This window comes from Aspergillus thermomutatus (genome assembly GCF_002237265.1).
Source record: "Aspergillus thermomutatus strain HMR AF 39 chromosome Unknown NODE_266, whole genome shotgun sequence".
Lineage (NCBI taxonomy): Eukaryota > Fungi > Ascomycota > Eurotiomycetes > Eurotiales > Aspergillaceae > Aspergillus > Aspergillus thermomutatus.
The window spans coordinates 21,787-37,591 of NW_020798316.1; the positions used below are offsets into that span (position 1 = coordinate 21,787).

Below are 15,805 nucleotides of genomic sequence, written 5' to 3' on the forward strand. Positions count from 1 at the left end.
GCAATGCTCGAATCTTGTCACTTTCTTTTTATTGCCTTTTTCAACCATACTCATTGTATTGATTAGACAGTTGTGTATCGCTAGGTACCATCGAAACTATTCTGAAATAGACAACCAAATCTGACGATAAGGCCTCATCATACACTTGGAATTAACAGTAGGAAGCTTGGCACGATGCTGAAAACAGATTGGCCCAGCCAATACAGCGCTTTTGCATGAAGAACTAGCCACTCTAGCAACACAAATGGATATATAACACCTGATCATGAAAAATCCCTCGCTAGAAGTTAAGAACGAAACGTGACAATTCAACATGCTATTCATCTCATTAAAATCTAGTGGAAAGAAAAAAAAGGAAAAGCATCACTCATATCTCAAGGTGCTCCACACTTTGTGACCGCTTGGTGCTGCCGTCACCCAAAGACAAGGCCGATATCGTCCGGCCGGGAGTTGGGCGTTCCAGCTCCTTGGTCTTGGTACAGATCCACGTCGAAGCATACATGTTCACACTATGTTATGTCAGCAGTTGCATCGGTAATGATCAGGGAAAATGGTACGAGAACTTACCGATCGATGCAAGAGCCGGGGAAGCGGGCGCCGACACGACGGGCTTCGAAACCATTCTCTTCGAATTGCTTGATGTACCAAGGCTCGATGCTGGCAGAGCGGAGGAGAATGCGGCCGCCCACTTTCAGGGCGTGATTGAGTTTCTGGGCTTGGATCGATGCTTCCGTGCCTTCGGGATCGAACCAGTCCATCGAGTCCATGATCTGAAAATGGGTTAATCGGTCATCTCGATAATAAATACAGGGCGATGCTTACCACAGCGATCGTCAAGCTTCGGGTCGTGATCCGCTTGATCACTTCGTTGATCTCATCTGTATGAATACGCAGGCCGTCAAATGCACCGGGCGAAGAGAGCTTCACATGCGCCTTGGGAGACAAGTATGTGGGGTGGCATCTGAGATACAGTTAAATTTGTTCGCTCGGAATCATTGTCGAGCAATCTCACCTTCTCGAGAACTGTCCCTGGAGACACAGGAAATAAAAGTAGTTATCGTTGCTGATCATGGTTTCGTTGATGACGGGGTCGAGTGTGTCGACGACATATTGCCAGATCGACTGGCCACTGATATCCTTGCCTTGATTCATGTCCTTGGTCAAGCCGAGTCTCTTGAAGTAATCGTCGATGATCATGTTTCGCTGGTTTCGAGGCACGCCCGCGGCCTTCCATGCGAACCATTCTGTGCTGACAACCGCCCAATGAAGGGGCTTACTCATGAGCACGGCGCGGATCCGTGGCCAGATCTCACGCTGCTCGGCAAGAGTTTGGGCCTCGCAGAGCTTCTTCACCTGACCTTCAAGACCAAAAACCTTGAACAGGTACCGAACCATCTTAATGGCGTGGCGCGAGCCACCGGTCTCATAAAGACCTTTGCCATACTTTGAAGTGAAGATGTGAGTGTGCTCAAGCCAATACTGGAATGCTTGACTGGAGAGGTGAGGGCTGAGACGAGAAATGAGGAGTTCGCGGAACTCCGGGTGTTTTCCCTCGCCAAAGATTTTCCAGACATCGCGATGACCGAGAGCCATGAAACTAGCAACCTTGAGTTCAAGCAAATGATTCTGGTTAGGGTTCAGGTCGACGGCATGTACTCTCTGGGGACTCTTCTGAAGATAATCCAAGATATTGTCTCCTGCGCTGGTAATAGCCAAGATAACATCATCTCGCTTAATGTCCAGGAGGCGGTGATCCACGCGAGGATCTTCCCAGTTGAAGGCATAAATGTACTCATTCTTGAACTGCGTGTGCTTGGGCAGCAGATCATTGTAGAAGATGCGGCAGTGGTGGTTCTGGTAGAAGGATGAGGGAAGAGGGAGGTTCGCGCTCAGATTAACAACGGCAGACTCGTAGGCTTTGGACCGAACCTCTTGAGCGTTCCTCTCCATTGCTTTCTCCATCTCCTTGGTGTGGTTGGCGGGAGAAAGATAAGGCGATTCAGTAAAGGAGGCGTCCAACTTCTCGATTGTCTCCTGACCGGAGAGACTTGATGTCAGATCCTTGTGACGTCCAACGAATATGTAATAAGGAATGCCGCCCAGAAGATAATTCCGCTCGCTGGCAGATATGACGGTTCCAAAGCGGTATTCCAGGTAATCTCTGCGAGCTGCTTCTAGGCTGACACGGTCCGCATCGAACCAGGCCCGCCAGAAGGCACGACCCAACCAATTAACGTGACGGTTGAAAGCACCACCGATGTAGTTGCGAGCAGAGACGTCCACGATACTTTGGACTATTTCAACGAATTAGCCCCGATCGGCTGAGAAGGGTGTACGCTGCTTACCATAGAAGTCGCAAACACCAAGGATACCAGACGGTCTCAGGAGGTCTGTCAAGGAGTCCACAACACTGTAGTAGTCTGTATTCGATGAGTACGGCGTCTTCGGTGCTACGAATTCAAAATTACTAACCAGGAATCATGGACAAGCTGTAGCTCATGGTAATAACATCTGCGCCTGCAGTTGATGTGGCTGGGGCTCGGGGGTCGATTTTTTCTTGTGGAAGACGGAAAGAGCGTGCATCTTGACAGACGACGGTGACATTCTTCCAGCCTAGGCGCTCGAATCGCTGACGGGCAACCTCGCAAAGAGAGGGAGACAGGTCGACAAGGTAGACTTGCGAGAAGAATTGCTGAACGGGTAGAAAAGCAGCCATGGCTTCGATGTTGTAGCTAGTTTACGGTTAGGCCTCGGATCAGGACGACGACTTGATTTGACGCTTACCCAGTTCCTCCGCCAATCTAAGCAACGAGTGTCAGAATTTGCGAACAATAAGCGATTTCGAAGCGCCTTACATCAACCCAGATTGCCTTCCCTGCCTGGAGCTCTTTGTTCTCAACTTTGTACTTCAATTGTGCGGCAACAAGCCCCAGCATATCCTCCCGGCCGCAGAGAAGACGCTTGCGAGTGGCATCGTATACACCAGCCTAGCCGGTATGTCAGTAAGAGCTTCCAGGTGAAACCGCATTTGAAGCTCATACCTGAGTCTTGTAGAAGCTTTCAAGCGCATCTTGCTGGCCATTGGCACCTTTCTCGTGAGGCTTAAGGAACGATGCGTAGATGAATCGGAGGTAAGTGAAGATACCACGATTGTAGTCAATCTTGTTTTGCTGGAATGACAGCATGAGAACCACACCAACAAGTGCGCAAACCAAAAAGCCGGCACCTGCAATGTACGTATGAATAGGCTCCATGCGGCTCAGAAATGAACCAGCAGGAGTGCTGCTGAAGGAGCTCATGGCGAAAAAGAGAAGAGGCGATCAAGGTCTCAATCCCCTATGTGAGACAAAAAGGAACTGGAGTTGACTGAAACCAACCTCGACAGAGGGGCATTTGAGAGAAAGGGCGCGTTCTTGAATCAACAGCGCAACCATCATTTTGGGACAAGGGCAATTGAATGCATCATCACGATGCCCCACCGTGACTCCTCGGTCGTAAACGTTGGCTCCCAATATCGGAGCAGCATGGTTCGCCATAACCTATCAGGACCACACATGGTCCTCAGGAAGAGATAAGATGCTAACGTCCATCAGAGCAGTGTGGCATCGCAAGTAGCGGGAAAGTTTTGGAAAGTGGCTCAATATGGAGACTTGGGCCAGAAGATAATCAAAAGCGGCTCGAAGGGCAGCTGATAGCCTGTAGCGTACAGGTAGTCTTCAACATTCACAAGACGCTATTGGATGATTGCAACGGGGGATCTGCTTAATTGTACTGGAGCCCAGAATTGGGAAAAGGTACGTAGGAACCCGGACGATGCAGGAGCAGCCAGAAGCATCAGTGCCCTGGCAAGTAGGAAAGCAGGGTGGCAGCATGTGCGGGAAAGCGCTGGACGTGGAGCCTCGTTCCGGCTCAAGGATCGCAAATCATCGCAGTGAACAGAGTGCCCGTGGGGAGAGAGCATCAGCGATCACGATGAAGTTTAATGCGTGTCTCGTTGTCTGGGCTGCTTCAATGTATGAGAGGTGCGGAGCCAATCACAGCGCGGTCCGCCAGCACACTTTGGCTTGAGGGACTCCGTAAGGTCCATTTGATCGTCCCTTTGTCCATCCATGGATCGATATCGGAGAGTCGCATTGACGATTATGCACAATCATCCGCCACTTCTGAGTCGGTGGAGTGTCGAGGAGGTGCATGTGGGAATAATGGAAAGTGGAGGCAGCAGATGTCGACAGTCCTTTTCGCCGTTGCCAGTTGGCAGATGACAGTTCGGGTATAGCGGCATTTCACTCCGAGGGCCTACTACCATCGCGTAGAGGATGGAATCTTTGCGATTACCATAGTAATGATTACCCCAAAGATAGACAAATTATCCGGCTCGATCATGGATTTTTACATTGAATTTGTCGTGTCAGGAACCTAAGATATGTTTCAATTGGCAGTGCATCGGGAGGTGTCTGATGAACAGTCATCTAGTACATATTGCGAGCCTGAATCCTTTTCAGAGCCGTATATAGCGACCGACTATAGCGACCGACTATGTTGACCTCGAACTAGGACCCTCTAACCATCCTTGACCGACAACATGCTTGGACAAGCAGAGGGTGCTCTCGACTCTTACCCTCATTCAGGGATTTTCAAGACAGCTCGTCCGTCAATTTCAGCCCTCTCCAGTCTTTGTAGAACGTCATTGATACAAAAGAGGTCAAAACACTCAATATGAGCCTTCACGTCTCCTGCCACGGCCATATCTAGTAGCTCTTCCATCTCCTTGGCGGTACCAGCAGAGTTTCCGACAATGGTGAGACCTATTAACCAAGAGACTTAGCACACTGTCCCCAGTCGAAATGAGCTTGACTTCACTTGGGGTGCTTCATACCTTTCACAATCATGTCGAACGGCGTTGCCGGTAGTCTAAAAGGCTTGTTCGGGATACCGACGCAGACTAAAACCCCCAGACTGCGGAGCAGTTGCATGCTTTGAATGTACGCCGACTCACTGTTCGCCGTGCATATCACCGCGTGGGCGCCTAGGCCTCGAGTAACAGACTTGACCCTACCATCGATAACATCCTTTTTATAATCAAAATAGACTGTCGCCCCAAGCGAGAGACAGAGCTCCCTCTTTCTGTCCCCACTGGACCAAAATCAGCAAGCGGAGCCATTGCTAATTTCGCAACCGACTTTACCTGTCAACCGCAATGACCTTAAGTCCCTTCTGGATTGCGATCTGGATTCCCCTGATGCTAGAAGTCAATCCTCCACTGCTGCCGCAGTCTCATGAGATGTTCCATACATATGCCCAAGTCCTCCACCAGCTCCAAGAATCACGATCCAATCTCCTGGTCGGGTTTTTGTCTTCATAATTGACGAGTACATGGCAATTCCCGCTATTCACAGATTAGTCAATGCTCCAGGGCCATCTGGCTTGGACAAACGCACCGCACAAAAGTGGTGCTGCTGTATCGGGATCCAGCTCGGGCGGGATTATCGTGACATGTTCTGCAGGACTGACAATGAATTCTAATCAAGGTGTCATTCACTCAGTCGGTTCCGCGGCAAAAGAAAAAAACTCAACTAACGTTGAAAGGTCCCTGGGACATTCTGCCTCAGGTTAGATCTGTTGAAGCAGCTGCAACGCATTTACTCAGCCCGTGATGGCAAACCTACCGCACCAGCGTTCTTCTGATAAGGACAAGCCGTGTGATTTATAGCGCAGATTTCGCACTTCAAGCAAGAGCTGTAAAGCCATCTGTGACCGACAAGCGCGTTATTGCTTAGTCTAAACTCGAACGAAGCAGGAAAAAGGACCAACCGTATCCCAACTCTTTTGCCCATCCAAGCCTCCCCATCCACGTTAGATCCAACTAAGAGATAGGCATTACATCAGAAGCCCTAGACATGGCCAGTTTGCTCTATATGCCTTACCTTGCACTACCTTCCCTACGCCCTCGTGACCCGCGACGTCCGTTAACATGGGAGTATCCCCGCGAATGCTATGGACATCGGAATGGCACACTCCGGAATATTCGAGCTTGATGAGCACTTCCCCCTGCTTTGGAGATGGGACAGGGTGTTCAGTTGTAATCTCTACCTGTGCGCTTGAAGACTTTCCGGGAGCTGGAACGACTGCTGCGACTTGTGTTGGAGGGACTGCCATGATTGCGATGTTGTGGTGTCTGGCGAAGATGTCGAGGTACGTCAACTAACCACTATCAAATCCGAAAGCTGTTAATGCCGGATCAGGGTCAAGGGTAGCTCATATAGGAGTATTGACCAATGTGGATTCTGTCCCTGAATTATGACCGCTTTGACTAAATCAGACAGTCCTATCGTTATAAATGCGGGGATAATCTGATAGTGGTATCATGAGTAGATCAGGCGATCAGACCGGGGAATTGATTGGTGCAGGGGTCAATGATAGGAAGCAACCGTCGATAAGAAGTTGAGATTGCTGTTTCTGTCAACTGATAGAGGAACGCTGGCCCTGAACTATTGAATAGTGAATATTTGGTGGACTCGTACTGACAGAATGACACTGACCCAGCGACATAGCTACCAGCTATGTGGACAAAGAAAGCAGAGCTTGTTCAGTGAGAAGATAAATGGGCGAAGGATAACAGAACACTCCACACTTGGCCCGTTCAGAAATATCATTTTCCGTGTACAGCATGATCAGAACTCCTGGTGAAGACATGTATAAGTCTTGCAAGGTCAATGGATTCCTTGCCGAGTTAAATTAGGATATTATGCTAAATCTGCCAAGTCGCAACCAAAACTGTACTGTATAAAAGACATGGACTCCGCGCAGCATAACAGAGTCGGTAAGAATGAAAAGAAGCTGGGGAACCTCGGACTCATTAAATAAAGCAACATTTCCGAGTCCTTTAAGGGGCATCAGGACGAGATATAGATCGCAATGAAGGAAGCAGACAAAGCAGACGGGGATCTATGACAGAGATTGAACAACGCCAGCGCTTATGCGTTCTCCGCTTGAAGTGTTTGCTTAGTTACAAGTTAGTACCACTGTAAAGCGAGTATAGACAGGAAGCAGGCGGGCAGCCTGAGAGGGCGACTTACAACCAACCAGTCCATACCCTCATCTAGACCTTTACCATCAATGGCGGAGCATGCTACGATGCTCCAGTTCCTATCTCGCAGCTCCCCAAGCTTCAGAGCTTCCGAAATCTCTCCGGCGCCCTTGGCGCCGGGTTGATCCTGCTTGTTTGCAAACACCAGCAAAGCCGCATCGCGCAGCTCCTCTTCGTTCAACATAGCCGCGAGTTCATCCGCAGCTGTACCAAGTCGCTCAATATCGGTAGAATCAATGACGAATATAACAGCAGCAGTGTTGGCGTAGTAGCACCGCCAGTATGGTCGAATGGATGTTTGACCTCCCAGATCCTACAATAATCGCATCTCAGCAAATTCCACAAGCTCTGAATTATCCGGCCGTTCCCAAGACGCATTCAACATACCCAGACATTGAAATTCAAATTTCTGTATGTAACCGACTCGACGTTGAATCCGATGGTAGGTATTGTTGTGACTACTTCACCGATCTGTCAAAGTGCGTGTCAGTTAGCGAGACGATCAGAAATCAGAGCAGATGTATTTAATTAAGCACCTGAAACATACCTTAAGCCTGTAAAGAAGCGTGGTTTTCCCGGCATTGTCCTACAGGATAAATAAAAGCGAATGAGCCTTAAACCTGGCGAATTGCATGCAGCGCGCAGAGCACAAATGCACGTACGAGACCTAGTATAAGGATTCGAATCTCCTTCTTGGTCCAGAAGAAAGACCACAGACGTGATAGTGAGCCTCCCATTGTTGTGAATCCGACAAGGGACACTGCAGTCGGCGGGCGTGATCAATCGAGAGGCTGAGGGGAGGTGTTTGCGGAAGCGTGAGCCGTGAGGAGCAGGACGAGATATACAACTAGAATGGGACGATAGCAGCGTGGATCTGCTCGGACGAGATAGAACCAAGAGTATTTCGTTACATAAAAGTGAAGATAAAGAAATGTAGAAGATATCAACAGCGCATAGGTACTTTCAGCCTTGAATAGCTGACTAAATCGCGAGTTTCTTGGTGTGTCTTGTCACCTTGTGGCAATCATTGGACCGCGGGCGAACCCTGCGGCGCCGATCGGCCTGGCCCAAGCTCAGTCGTCAGTCACTTCTTGTGAGACCCATTGGGGATGACCTCTGAGACTGTCCATTGAGCGGGATTGCGCCGTGATTTTCCTATTTCTGTACAACAGCTGCTGCGCGCTTCTCTTCCCAGGCGCCATTTCTCCCTTCTGCGACTCCGATACTACAGCTTCTCCCTATCAACACCCCTAGCGCTGAATGCTTCCTATGCCTCCTCAGTGTCCACTTTGAAGAGCGTCTTTGGCTTCTGACTGGGTCATTACCGAATTCCCGTCTTCATCTTGCCTTGCATCTCGCAAAAGTCATTTTTACTGACTGAAGCACAACCATGGTTGGCAAAAAGTCTGGAAAGGCCCTCAAAGATGAGGGTGAGTATCTCTGGAGCCAGCGGCCTTGTACCGCTCCGTTCCTCAGTCCCCACGTCAGGCGAGCGGTTATGACTGACATTTTTTCTGATGGCAAGGCCTGGAGAGGACGGATAACAACATGGAGTTGTCGAATTGGCCTCAGATCGCTCCGATCAACCAAAAGAATTACTACACGTACGTCCGGCTCACGTGTCATTCAGATTGCAAGCGTGGACTTTCTGGTTTATATCGCTAACTTCACGTCTCTAATAGTGACTATCTCAAGAGGGACGATCAGTACCTAGCATTCAGACTACAAAATGAAGAGGCGAGGAACAGAATGGCAAAAACAGCCAAAGACCGGGACCGCGCTTTAGCCATGGCGAAGGCGAACGACTTGGGCTTACCCGAAACAGAGGCTGACGGTGATGGTGATACAAATATGGAGGACGGCGCGGAGGAGACAACAGAAACATTAGGCTCCAAGGTTATTGTCGTTCATATCGGAAGCCAGAATCTGCGCATCGGCCTGGCCAGCGACGCACTGCCGAAGACAGTTCCTATGGTGATTGCACGAAAATCGACCACAAGCGAGTCCGAAGACCATGACGAGCCCCATCCGAAACGATTGAGATTGGACGATGATTCTTTGATGGAGCCTGAGAAAATGCTTGGTCCAGAGGTTTGTTCTACCCCAGCGTCTTGGTCTTACTTTCGCCGTTAATAACCACTTGCATGAAAATAGTTCTCCTCGCAGTATACCACGATGGTCGCAGAACTCAAAGCGCATATGCGACAAAACAAGCGCAGGACTCTACCCAACTCGAAAGAGATGGTTATCAACTACAATCGGAGAACGGTACCAGAGACCATCCCGGAACACAATGACCCGCTGCGTGTCGAATGGACAGATATTGCCGGCGAAGCACCTGAATATATTGTAGGGCAAGCAGCGCTCAGGATACCTGACGACTCGAAACCCCGATACAAACTCTACTGGCCGATGCGATACGGATGGTGCAACGAAAGAGACTATGAGAGCAAGAGACTCTTGTTCCTGGACATCTCGCTCATTCTGGAGGACACAATCAAAAGCCAATTGGGCCTGACCAGCAAGAAGGAATGGCCTCAGTACTCATGCGTTTTCGTTATTCCTGACTTGTACGAGAAGACTTACGTTACCCAAATCCTCGAGATGTTGATGAGGGAGTTTTCATTCGCCCGTGTCTGCTTCATCCAGGAGAGTTTAGCGGCCACCTTCGGTGCCGGATTCACATCAGCATGCGTCGTCGACATTGGCGCGCAAAAGACGTCCATCTGTTGCGTGGAGGAAGGAATGTGTATTGAAAATTCTCGCGTCAACCTAAAATTTGGTGGAGCCGATGTGACCGAGGCGTTCATCAAGATGATGCTCTTCGACCACTTCCCATACGCGGAGATCAATCTATGGCGCCGCTACGACTTTTTGCTAGCCGAGGAGTTGAAAAAGAACGTCTGCACTTTGAACGAAGCAAGTGTGTCAGTGCAAGTGTTCGATTTTCACCTTCGCATTGCCGGTCAGGACACCCGGAAGTATTCCTTCAAAGCGTACGATGAAGTACATCTCGCCCCGATGGGGTACTTCCAACCCTCGATATTCGACCACTCACAGAAACTCGAAGGAAGAAGAAAATTCATCACGCGGTCGGTTGATATCTACGACGGTCAGCCGAATGATCCCACATCGGGGGCCCAGTCTGAAATTTTGACGGCCATTGCCCCTCCTCCTGCCAATGGCCAAGTGAATGGTGAATCCCAACCCTTCACGTTAGATGTGCAGTCGACGCCAAGTCGCTCGCACCAAGTGAATGCACTCAGCCGTGTCCAGGAGCTGGATGCCACCCCCCGATCTTCGGTTGCCGGGTCGCCTGCTCCGGAAGCGATTGGTACTCCCCAAGCTGGGGGTGCCGGTACTCCACTCCCGAGTGGTCAGGGACAGAGCGCCTCGCAGCCTCGTGCACCTACTGTCGAAGAGCGAGATGATGTTCTTCCAGTCTTCCCATTGGATAATGCGATCCTCACATCTATTTCGCATGCTGCTCGATCCGATGAGCGTAAGATGCGAGACTTCCTCGGAGGGATCATGGTCGTAGGAGGCGGCAGTCTTGTCAACGGCTTCCACTCCTTCCTGGAAGAGCGTCTCCAGACTCTAAGACCCGGGTTTGCTAGCGAGATCATGGTCGGTACACCTCCGAGAGATCTCGATCCGCAAGTGGTAGTCTGGAAGGGCGCAAGCGTGTTTGGTAAGCTGAGCGGAACCAATGACAGCTGGATCGGGCAATTGGAATATGATAGACTGGGCCACCGGCTGATGGCTTACAAGTGCATGTGGGCTTACTAGGTTCGCTTTTCTTGATATTGCTTTCGCTTCACTTTTCTTGTATTCTATGGATGACGGAGTTGGTTTATGGATAACACTATGGGGACTGTTTCAGATCGAATATGGGTAGCTTATCAAAGAGGTCAACATTGATTCAATGATACTTTGTGATATTTCTCAAGCGTCTGGCTATTCACTGACCTGGTGTCTGAGCCATATAATGCGTCACAATCACATGACTGTGCTGTGCTGGAGTGGTGGGAACACAAAACACGGCTTAACCTTTCTCCGCCCCTCAGAGCACCAACCCGCTAAGCTATAAACATCAGGCGGTAAAGAGATGCAGAATGGTTTATCCGACCCCAGGTAAGTCCATTATATTCCAGTAGTTCCAGCTCCCTTACACTTATCAATCTGCGTGCTCCTGTATAGTTCTCGCGCCGGTTAATACCAGCAACGGAGGCCCAGACGGTTCTCTGGTTCCCGACTCTGATATCCCATCGATTGCGCTTCCCAGCCAATGTAAGTTCGGGGTACCAGCTGGCGCAGTTCAACAGACTCTCCTGCTGACATTACTGTTCAGTTTTCAGTCCACCTCTTACCGATACGCGCTCGTCGGAGGCGGATACTGAAACTGGGGCCGAGATGTCGAAATTAAAGGACAGCGGCTCCTCGGGGAGTTTCCACCAGGAGTACATCGCGTCTTTGCGTTATCGGAATGATCTGCCTCCGCCTGATATGCCGCCCAAGTTCCTCGATATTCCGCATGAGGGTTTGGAGAGATTTCTAACACCTGGTTTCGCATCCAACTTGGCTCGACGTGAGGAGCCCAATATCGATGTCGATGCCGAGGGTGGTATGCCGATCGACCTCGTTGGTATTCCGGGGCTTCATTTGGGCGACGAGAGTGGTAAGCCAACGTTCTACTGGGCTTTTGTCGCATATCGCTCAGGGTCTAATTCAATGCAGCTATCATGGCACCCGAAAACCCTCAACCGATTGATCCCGCCGACCTTCCGCTGCTCATGACTTTAGACCAGCTCAAGAACCCCGCACCCAAGAACGCGAACGTCAGTTTCCTTCGTCGCACGCAATATATCTCTGCCGGACTTCGCGCACCCGATGGCCCCAAGGTTACACCTATCAGAGCAAAGGCGCGTTCTTTCGACAAAGGCAAATCACAGGATGACCCGGTGTACATCAAGAAATACATTCAAAAAGGTTTCGATATTGCTTATCCGGATAGCAGACATGTTGGGGAGGATACTCCGAGCAGAATCAAGGGCCACACTCCTACCAAACTCGAGGTCGATGCTTGGGCTCATCCTGTTCACCCTGACAATCCGAAGCTCAAGCCGGTCGGGTTTTACCCTCTGCTCCCTGATCTACAAGGATTCCCGGACCCGGGAGGATTCGTTCAGTTCAAATTCGACAAAGCGCCTGCCCAGGGTGTTTCAGGGAAACGGGACGAGCGCATGGACGTTGCCATTCTCCTTCCTTCCGCACCAGAAGAGCGAATCTGTCAGGAACATGCGACCAAAGCCGCTTTACACAAATCGAATCCTAACCTGTACCCTGATCCCGGTCCGATACCGTGGGATTATGACCTCTTCTTGCCCGAGAAGAAGGACTCGGCCAAGAAAGTCATTGCGAGCTTGCGGCTTTCGAACCCGGATCGCGACAGTGAAGACCTGTACACTCATGAAGGAGCGGATGACACGAAGTTCCATCGTTACGAACGCATGCGCACATACGCCACTAGTGCTCAGACCCTCGGCAATGACCAGAAGCAGCGCGATGTAGCTCTGACCCTCTTCGATCCAGCGGAGGCCAAGGAAGGACAGCAATCGAAACAGAGAGGTGCATACTACTATCCTATCCTCGGAAAGACCCGTCTGAAGCCCGAGCGGGCCCGTACCATTGCACAGGCGGGTCTTGCTCCCACGCGCCCCAGGACAAAGGAGGACCAGGTAGACCAAATCCAGGTCGTTGTCCGCGATCCAGACGAGGCAGAGGTATACAAACGCTCTCTACACCGAGCGGCCATTGATCCGAAATTTGCGAAAACTCTCCCCCCGCCTCCCGAACCTGCTCCGGAGCAGGAACATCCTGAGACCCAATACTCCGACAGAGAAGAAGACGCGGCTGGTGATCGCGATCACCAGCCAAGCGCTGCAGAAGTGAGCGAAGAGGAAGACAGGATGAGCGATGAATGAACCATCATGCCCTGATTTCCTTGTCCTCCCCGACCGTATCATTTATGGGCCTGCCTTTGGTCGATTTGGTTGCCTTTCTTGGCCAAGCGGCACATTGTTTCCATCATGTAACATTTCAACATTTTCATACCCATTTCATAACGGCATACCTTGAAGATATGTGAGAGGCTTTGGCCTTTATCTCTCCAATTCCCGATGTATTCTTACGCAGACTTCGCTTTCAGGCTGCTGCCACTCAGTAGTGGTTGGTTCGTCATCGATGTTGAAGCAGCAGGATTACTGGCGTTCAAAAGGCGTGGATGAGATTGGAGTCGAGTAGATATTATTCTGGCAATTAAATCTGTGAACTGAACACTTCTTGTACAGCTACAGCTATCTTGAACTCCTTTACCTGCATAGTATTGACGCCGGAGTCAATGCACCTAGGAAAACCGCACACCGCTCGGAGATTGTGGAAGATTATGCCGGAATATCACTGACCGCCCGCTGCATCCGTTGACGCAAGAGGACCAGATTTTATCGCACGGGAGTCGAACGTTCCTATTTATTTGGTGCTAGGGCCGTACTGCTTGATTGGCCTCTGATTGTCGTAACCTGAAAGGTGAGTTGCTGGAGATTTTGTTTCCGGATGGATGAGTTGATGAGCTTGTGATCGTCAACGGGACCTGGGTTCGAATCGCCCTTGGGAGAAACGTAGAAGTGACGTCTTGTTTACTACGCGTCAATTCTCAAAGATATGGTTTACCTGACTGTCCTGTAGGTAGACTACTCAATTGGGCCGTCGAATTCCCGGGGCGAACGGCTTATACCAAGCACTCCCAGGCCAGCGAGACTCGATATGGTTGCCAATTCGACCAGCCTCGCTTGGAGGTCGGCCGGTTTGAGGGCCCGCGCTGTGTCATCATTGCGCTGCTCCCATCGGCCTTCAGTCCTCCACAGACAAGCTGCTTTCCAGCAACAAGGTGCCCTGCGACATGCCTCAGGCACGACCAGCGAAGCAGCGGAGGCAGTAAAGGAGGCCCCCAAGAAGGCGGGCCGCGGCCTCAAGAGAACGGTGTACGGAACATCGTTGGTGCTCGCTGCGTTGGTGGGTTATGTATATGCGACGGATACCAGGGCCAGCATTCACCGCTACGGTGCGGTTCCCCTTATTCGGATGCTTTATCCGGACGCGGAAGATGCGCACCATATTGGTGTGGATGCTCTGAAGACGCTCTACAAGTATGGACTTCATCCCCGGGAACGCGGCAACCAGGATGGGGACGGTGTGTTGGCTACTGAGGTAATTACTACAGGCCCGGTGTGTCTACGAGTTGAATGCTCAGAGGTTTACTTCTGTAGGTCTTCGGATATACGCTCAACAACCCCATTGGCATCTCGGGCGGGCTTGACAAGCATGCTGAGATCCCCGACCCGTTGTTCGCTATTGGCCCTGCGATTGTTGAAGTCGGCGGCACGACTCCCCTGCCGCAGGAGGGAAATCCCCGACCTCGCGTGTTCCGACTGCCTTCTCAGAAAGCCATGATCAACCGATACGGGCTGAACTCCAAGGGCGCAGACCACATGGCGGCCGTCCTTGAGAAACGCGTGCGGGATTTCGCTTATGCCAACGGGTTCGGCCTGCACGATGTAGCCGAGCAGCGGGTTCTCGACGGCGAAGCCGGCGTGCCCCCGGGAAGTCTTCAGTCCGGACGGCTGCTGGCCGTGCAGGTTGCGAAGAACAAGGCGACCCCGGACTCGGACATCGAGGCCATCAAGCGCGACTACGTCTACTGCGTTGACCGACTGGCCAAGTACGCCGATATCCTGGTGGTGAACGTCTCCAGCCCCAACACGCCAGGCCTGCGCGACCTGCAAGCGACCGCCCCGCTGACAGCCATCCTCAAGGCCGTGGTGAGCGCCGCCAAGAGCGTCGACCGCAAGACCAAGCCGTACGTGATGGTCAAGGTCAGCCCGGACGAGGACTCGGACGAGCAGGTCTCCGGCATCTGCGACGCCGTGTGGCATTCGGGGGTGGACGGCGTCATCGTGGGCAACACGACCAACCGCCGGCCGGACCCGCTGCCGCAGGGCTTCACTCTTCCGTCCAAGGAACAGGCCACGCTGAAGGAGACGGGCGGCTATTCGGGGCCCCAGCTGTTCGACCGCACCGCTGCCCTGGTGGCCCGGTACCGGGCGCTGCTGGATGCACCACCGCCCGCGCCCGCGTCCGAGGCGGAGGAAACCGACACGGCCAAGGACCTGGTAGCGACCGTGACGCGAGCCGAGCCTGACGTGGAGAACGTGCCCGCAGTCGAGCCGCCCACGCCGGCCAATCAACCGGCGCGCAAGGTGATCTTTGCCTCTGGCGGTATCACCAACGGCAAGCAGGCGCAGGCTGTGCTGGACGCGGGGGCCTCGGTCGCGATGATGTACACGGCCGTGACGTATGGCGGAATTGGCACGGTCACCCGTGTGAAGCAGGAATTGCGAGAGGAAAAGAAAAGTCGTCAATAGACCGGTTGGAATCGGATGCGAGCGTTTCAAGCCCGAATTGTAAATAGTCCCAGCATTGTCAATTTGCATCATCTAGATACTTCACATGAAGTCCTAATTCGACCACTCATGATCCAACTCTATTGCTCTAGTCTATGCCGCCAACGACTCCTCCACCTCCTGAACAACCTTCCTAACCCCCTCAACCTCATGCGCAAACCTCCCCAGAAACATCCCATCAACCGCCTTCCCCAGCCCC

General features: G+C 51.6%; 5 protein-coding genes across 5 annotated transcripts; 2 read left to right on the forward strand and 3 right to left on the reverse strand.

Moving 5' to 3' along the window:
- Positions 1 to 367: 367 nt before the first annotated feature.
- CDV56_103267 (uncharacterized protein) lies at positions 368 to 3,299 on the reverse strand (the record flags this gene model as incomplete). Its single annotated transcript, XM_026756886.1, has 9 exons — positions 368 to 509; positions 568 to 770; positions 823 to 961; positions 1,013 to 2,294; positions 2,346 to 2,420; positions 2,473 to 2,732; positions 2,785 to 2,801; positions 2,856 to 2,987; positions 3,042 to 3,299. 9 exons carry the CDS (start codon positions 3,297 to 3,299, stop codon positions 368 to 370), a joined length of 2,508 nt encoding a protein of 835 aa, XP_026610929.1.
- Positions 3,300 to 4,620: 1,321 nt separating this feature from the next.
- CDV56_103706 (zinc-dependent alcohol dehydrogenase) lies at positions 4,621 to 6,156 on the reverse strand (the record flags this gene model as incomplete). The annotated part of the gene is made up of 9 exons (XM_026757325.1): positions 4,621 to 4,805; positions 4,877 to 5,133; positions 5,186 to 5,236; positions 5,293 to 5,386; positions 5,439 to 5,519; positions 5,579 to 5,600; positions 5,667 to 5,748; positions 5,812 to 5,863; positions 5,925 to 6,156. 9 exons carry the CDS (start codon positions 6,154 to 6,156, stop codon positions 4,621 to 4,623), a joined length of 1,056 nt encoding a protein of 351 aa, XP_026610930.1.
- Positions 6,157 to 6,974: 818 nt separating this feature from the next.
- Positions 6,975 to 7,824, reverse strand: ARL1 (ADP-ribosylation factor family protein; the record flags this gene model as incomplete). The annotated part of the gene is made up of 5 exons (XM_026757566.1): positions 6,975 to 7,001; positions 7,077 to 7,400; positions 7,475 to 7,558; positions 7,635 to 7,673; positions 7,750 to 7,824. The coding sequence occupies 5 exons, from the start codon at positions 7,822 to 7,824 to the stop codon at positions 6,975 to 6,977; spliced, it is 549 nt and encodes a 182-aa protein (XP_026610931.1).
- Positions 7,825 to 8,477: 653 nt separating this feature from the next.
- Positions 8,478 to 13,071, forward strand: CDV56_104097 (putative chromatin remodeling complex subunit (Arp8); the record flags this gene model as incomplete). Its single annotated transcript, XM_026757716.1, has 7 exons — positions 8,478 to 8,517; positions 8,613 to 8,691; positions 8,770 to 9,178; positions 9,242 to 10,778; positions 11,288 to 11,377; positions 11,439 to 11,765; positions 11,825 to 13,071. 7 exons carry the CDS (start codon positions 8,478 to 8,480, stop codon positions 13,069 to 13,071), a joined length of 3,729 nt encoding a protein of 1,242 aa, XP_026610932.1.
- Positions 13,072 to 13,909: 838 nt separating this feature from the next.
- CDV56_104622 (dihydroorotate dehydrogenase 2) lies at positions 13,910 to 15,567 on the forward strand (the record flags this gene model as incomplete). The annotated part of the gene is made up of 2 exons (XM_026758241.1): positions 13,910 to 14,353; positions 14,413 to 15,567. 2 exons carry the CDS (start codon positions 13,910 to 13,912, stop codon positions 15,565 to 15,567), a joined length of 1,599 nt encoding a protein of 532 aa, XP_026610933.1.
- Between the last annotated feature and the right edge of the window lie 238 nt (positions 15,568 to 15,805).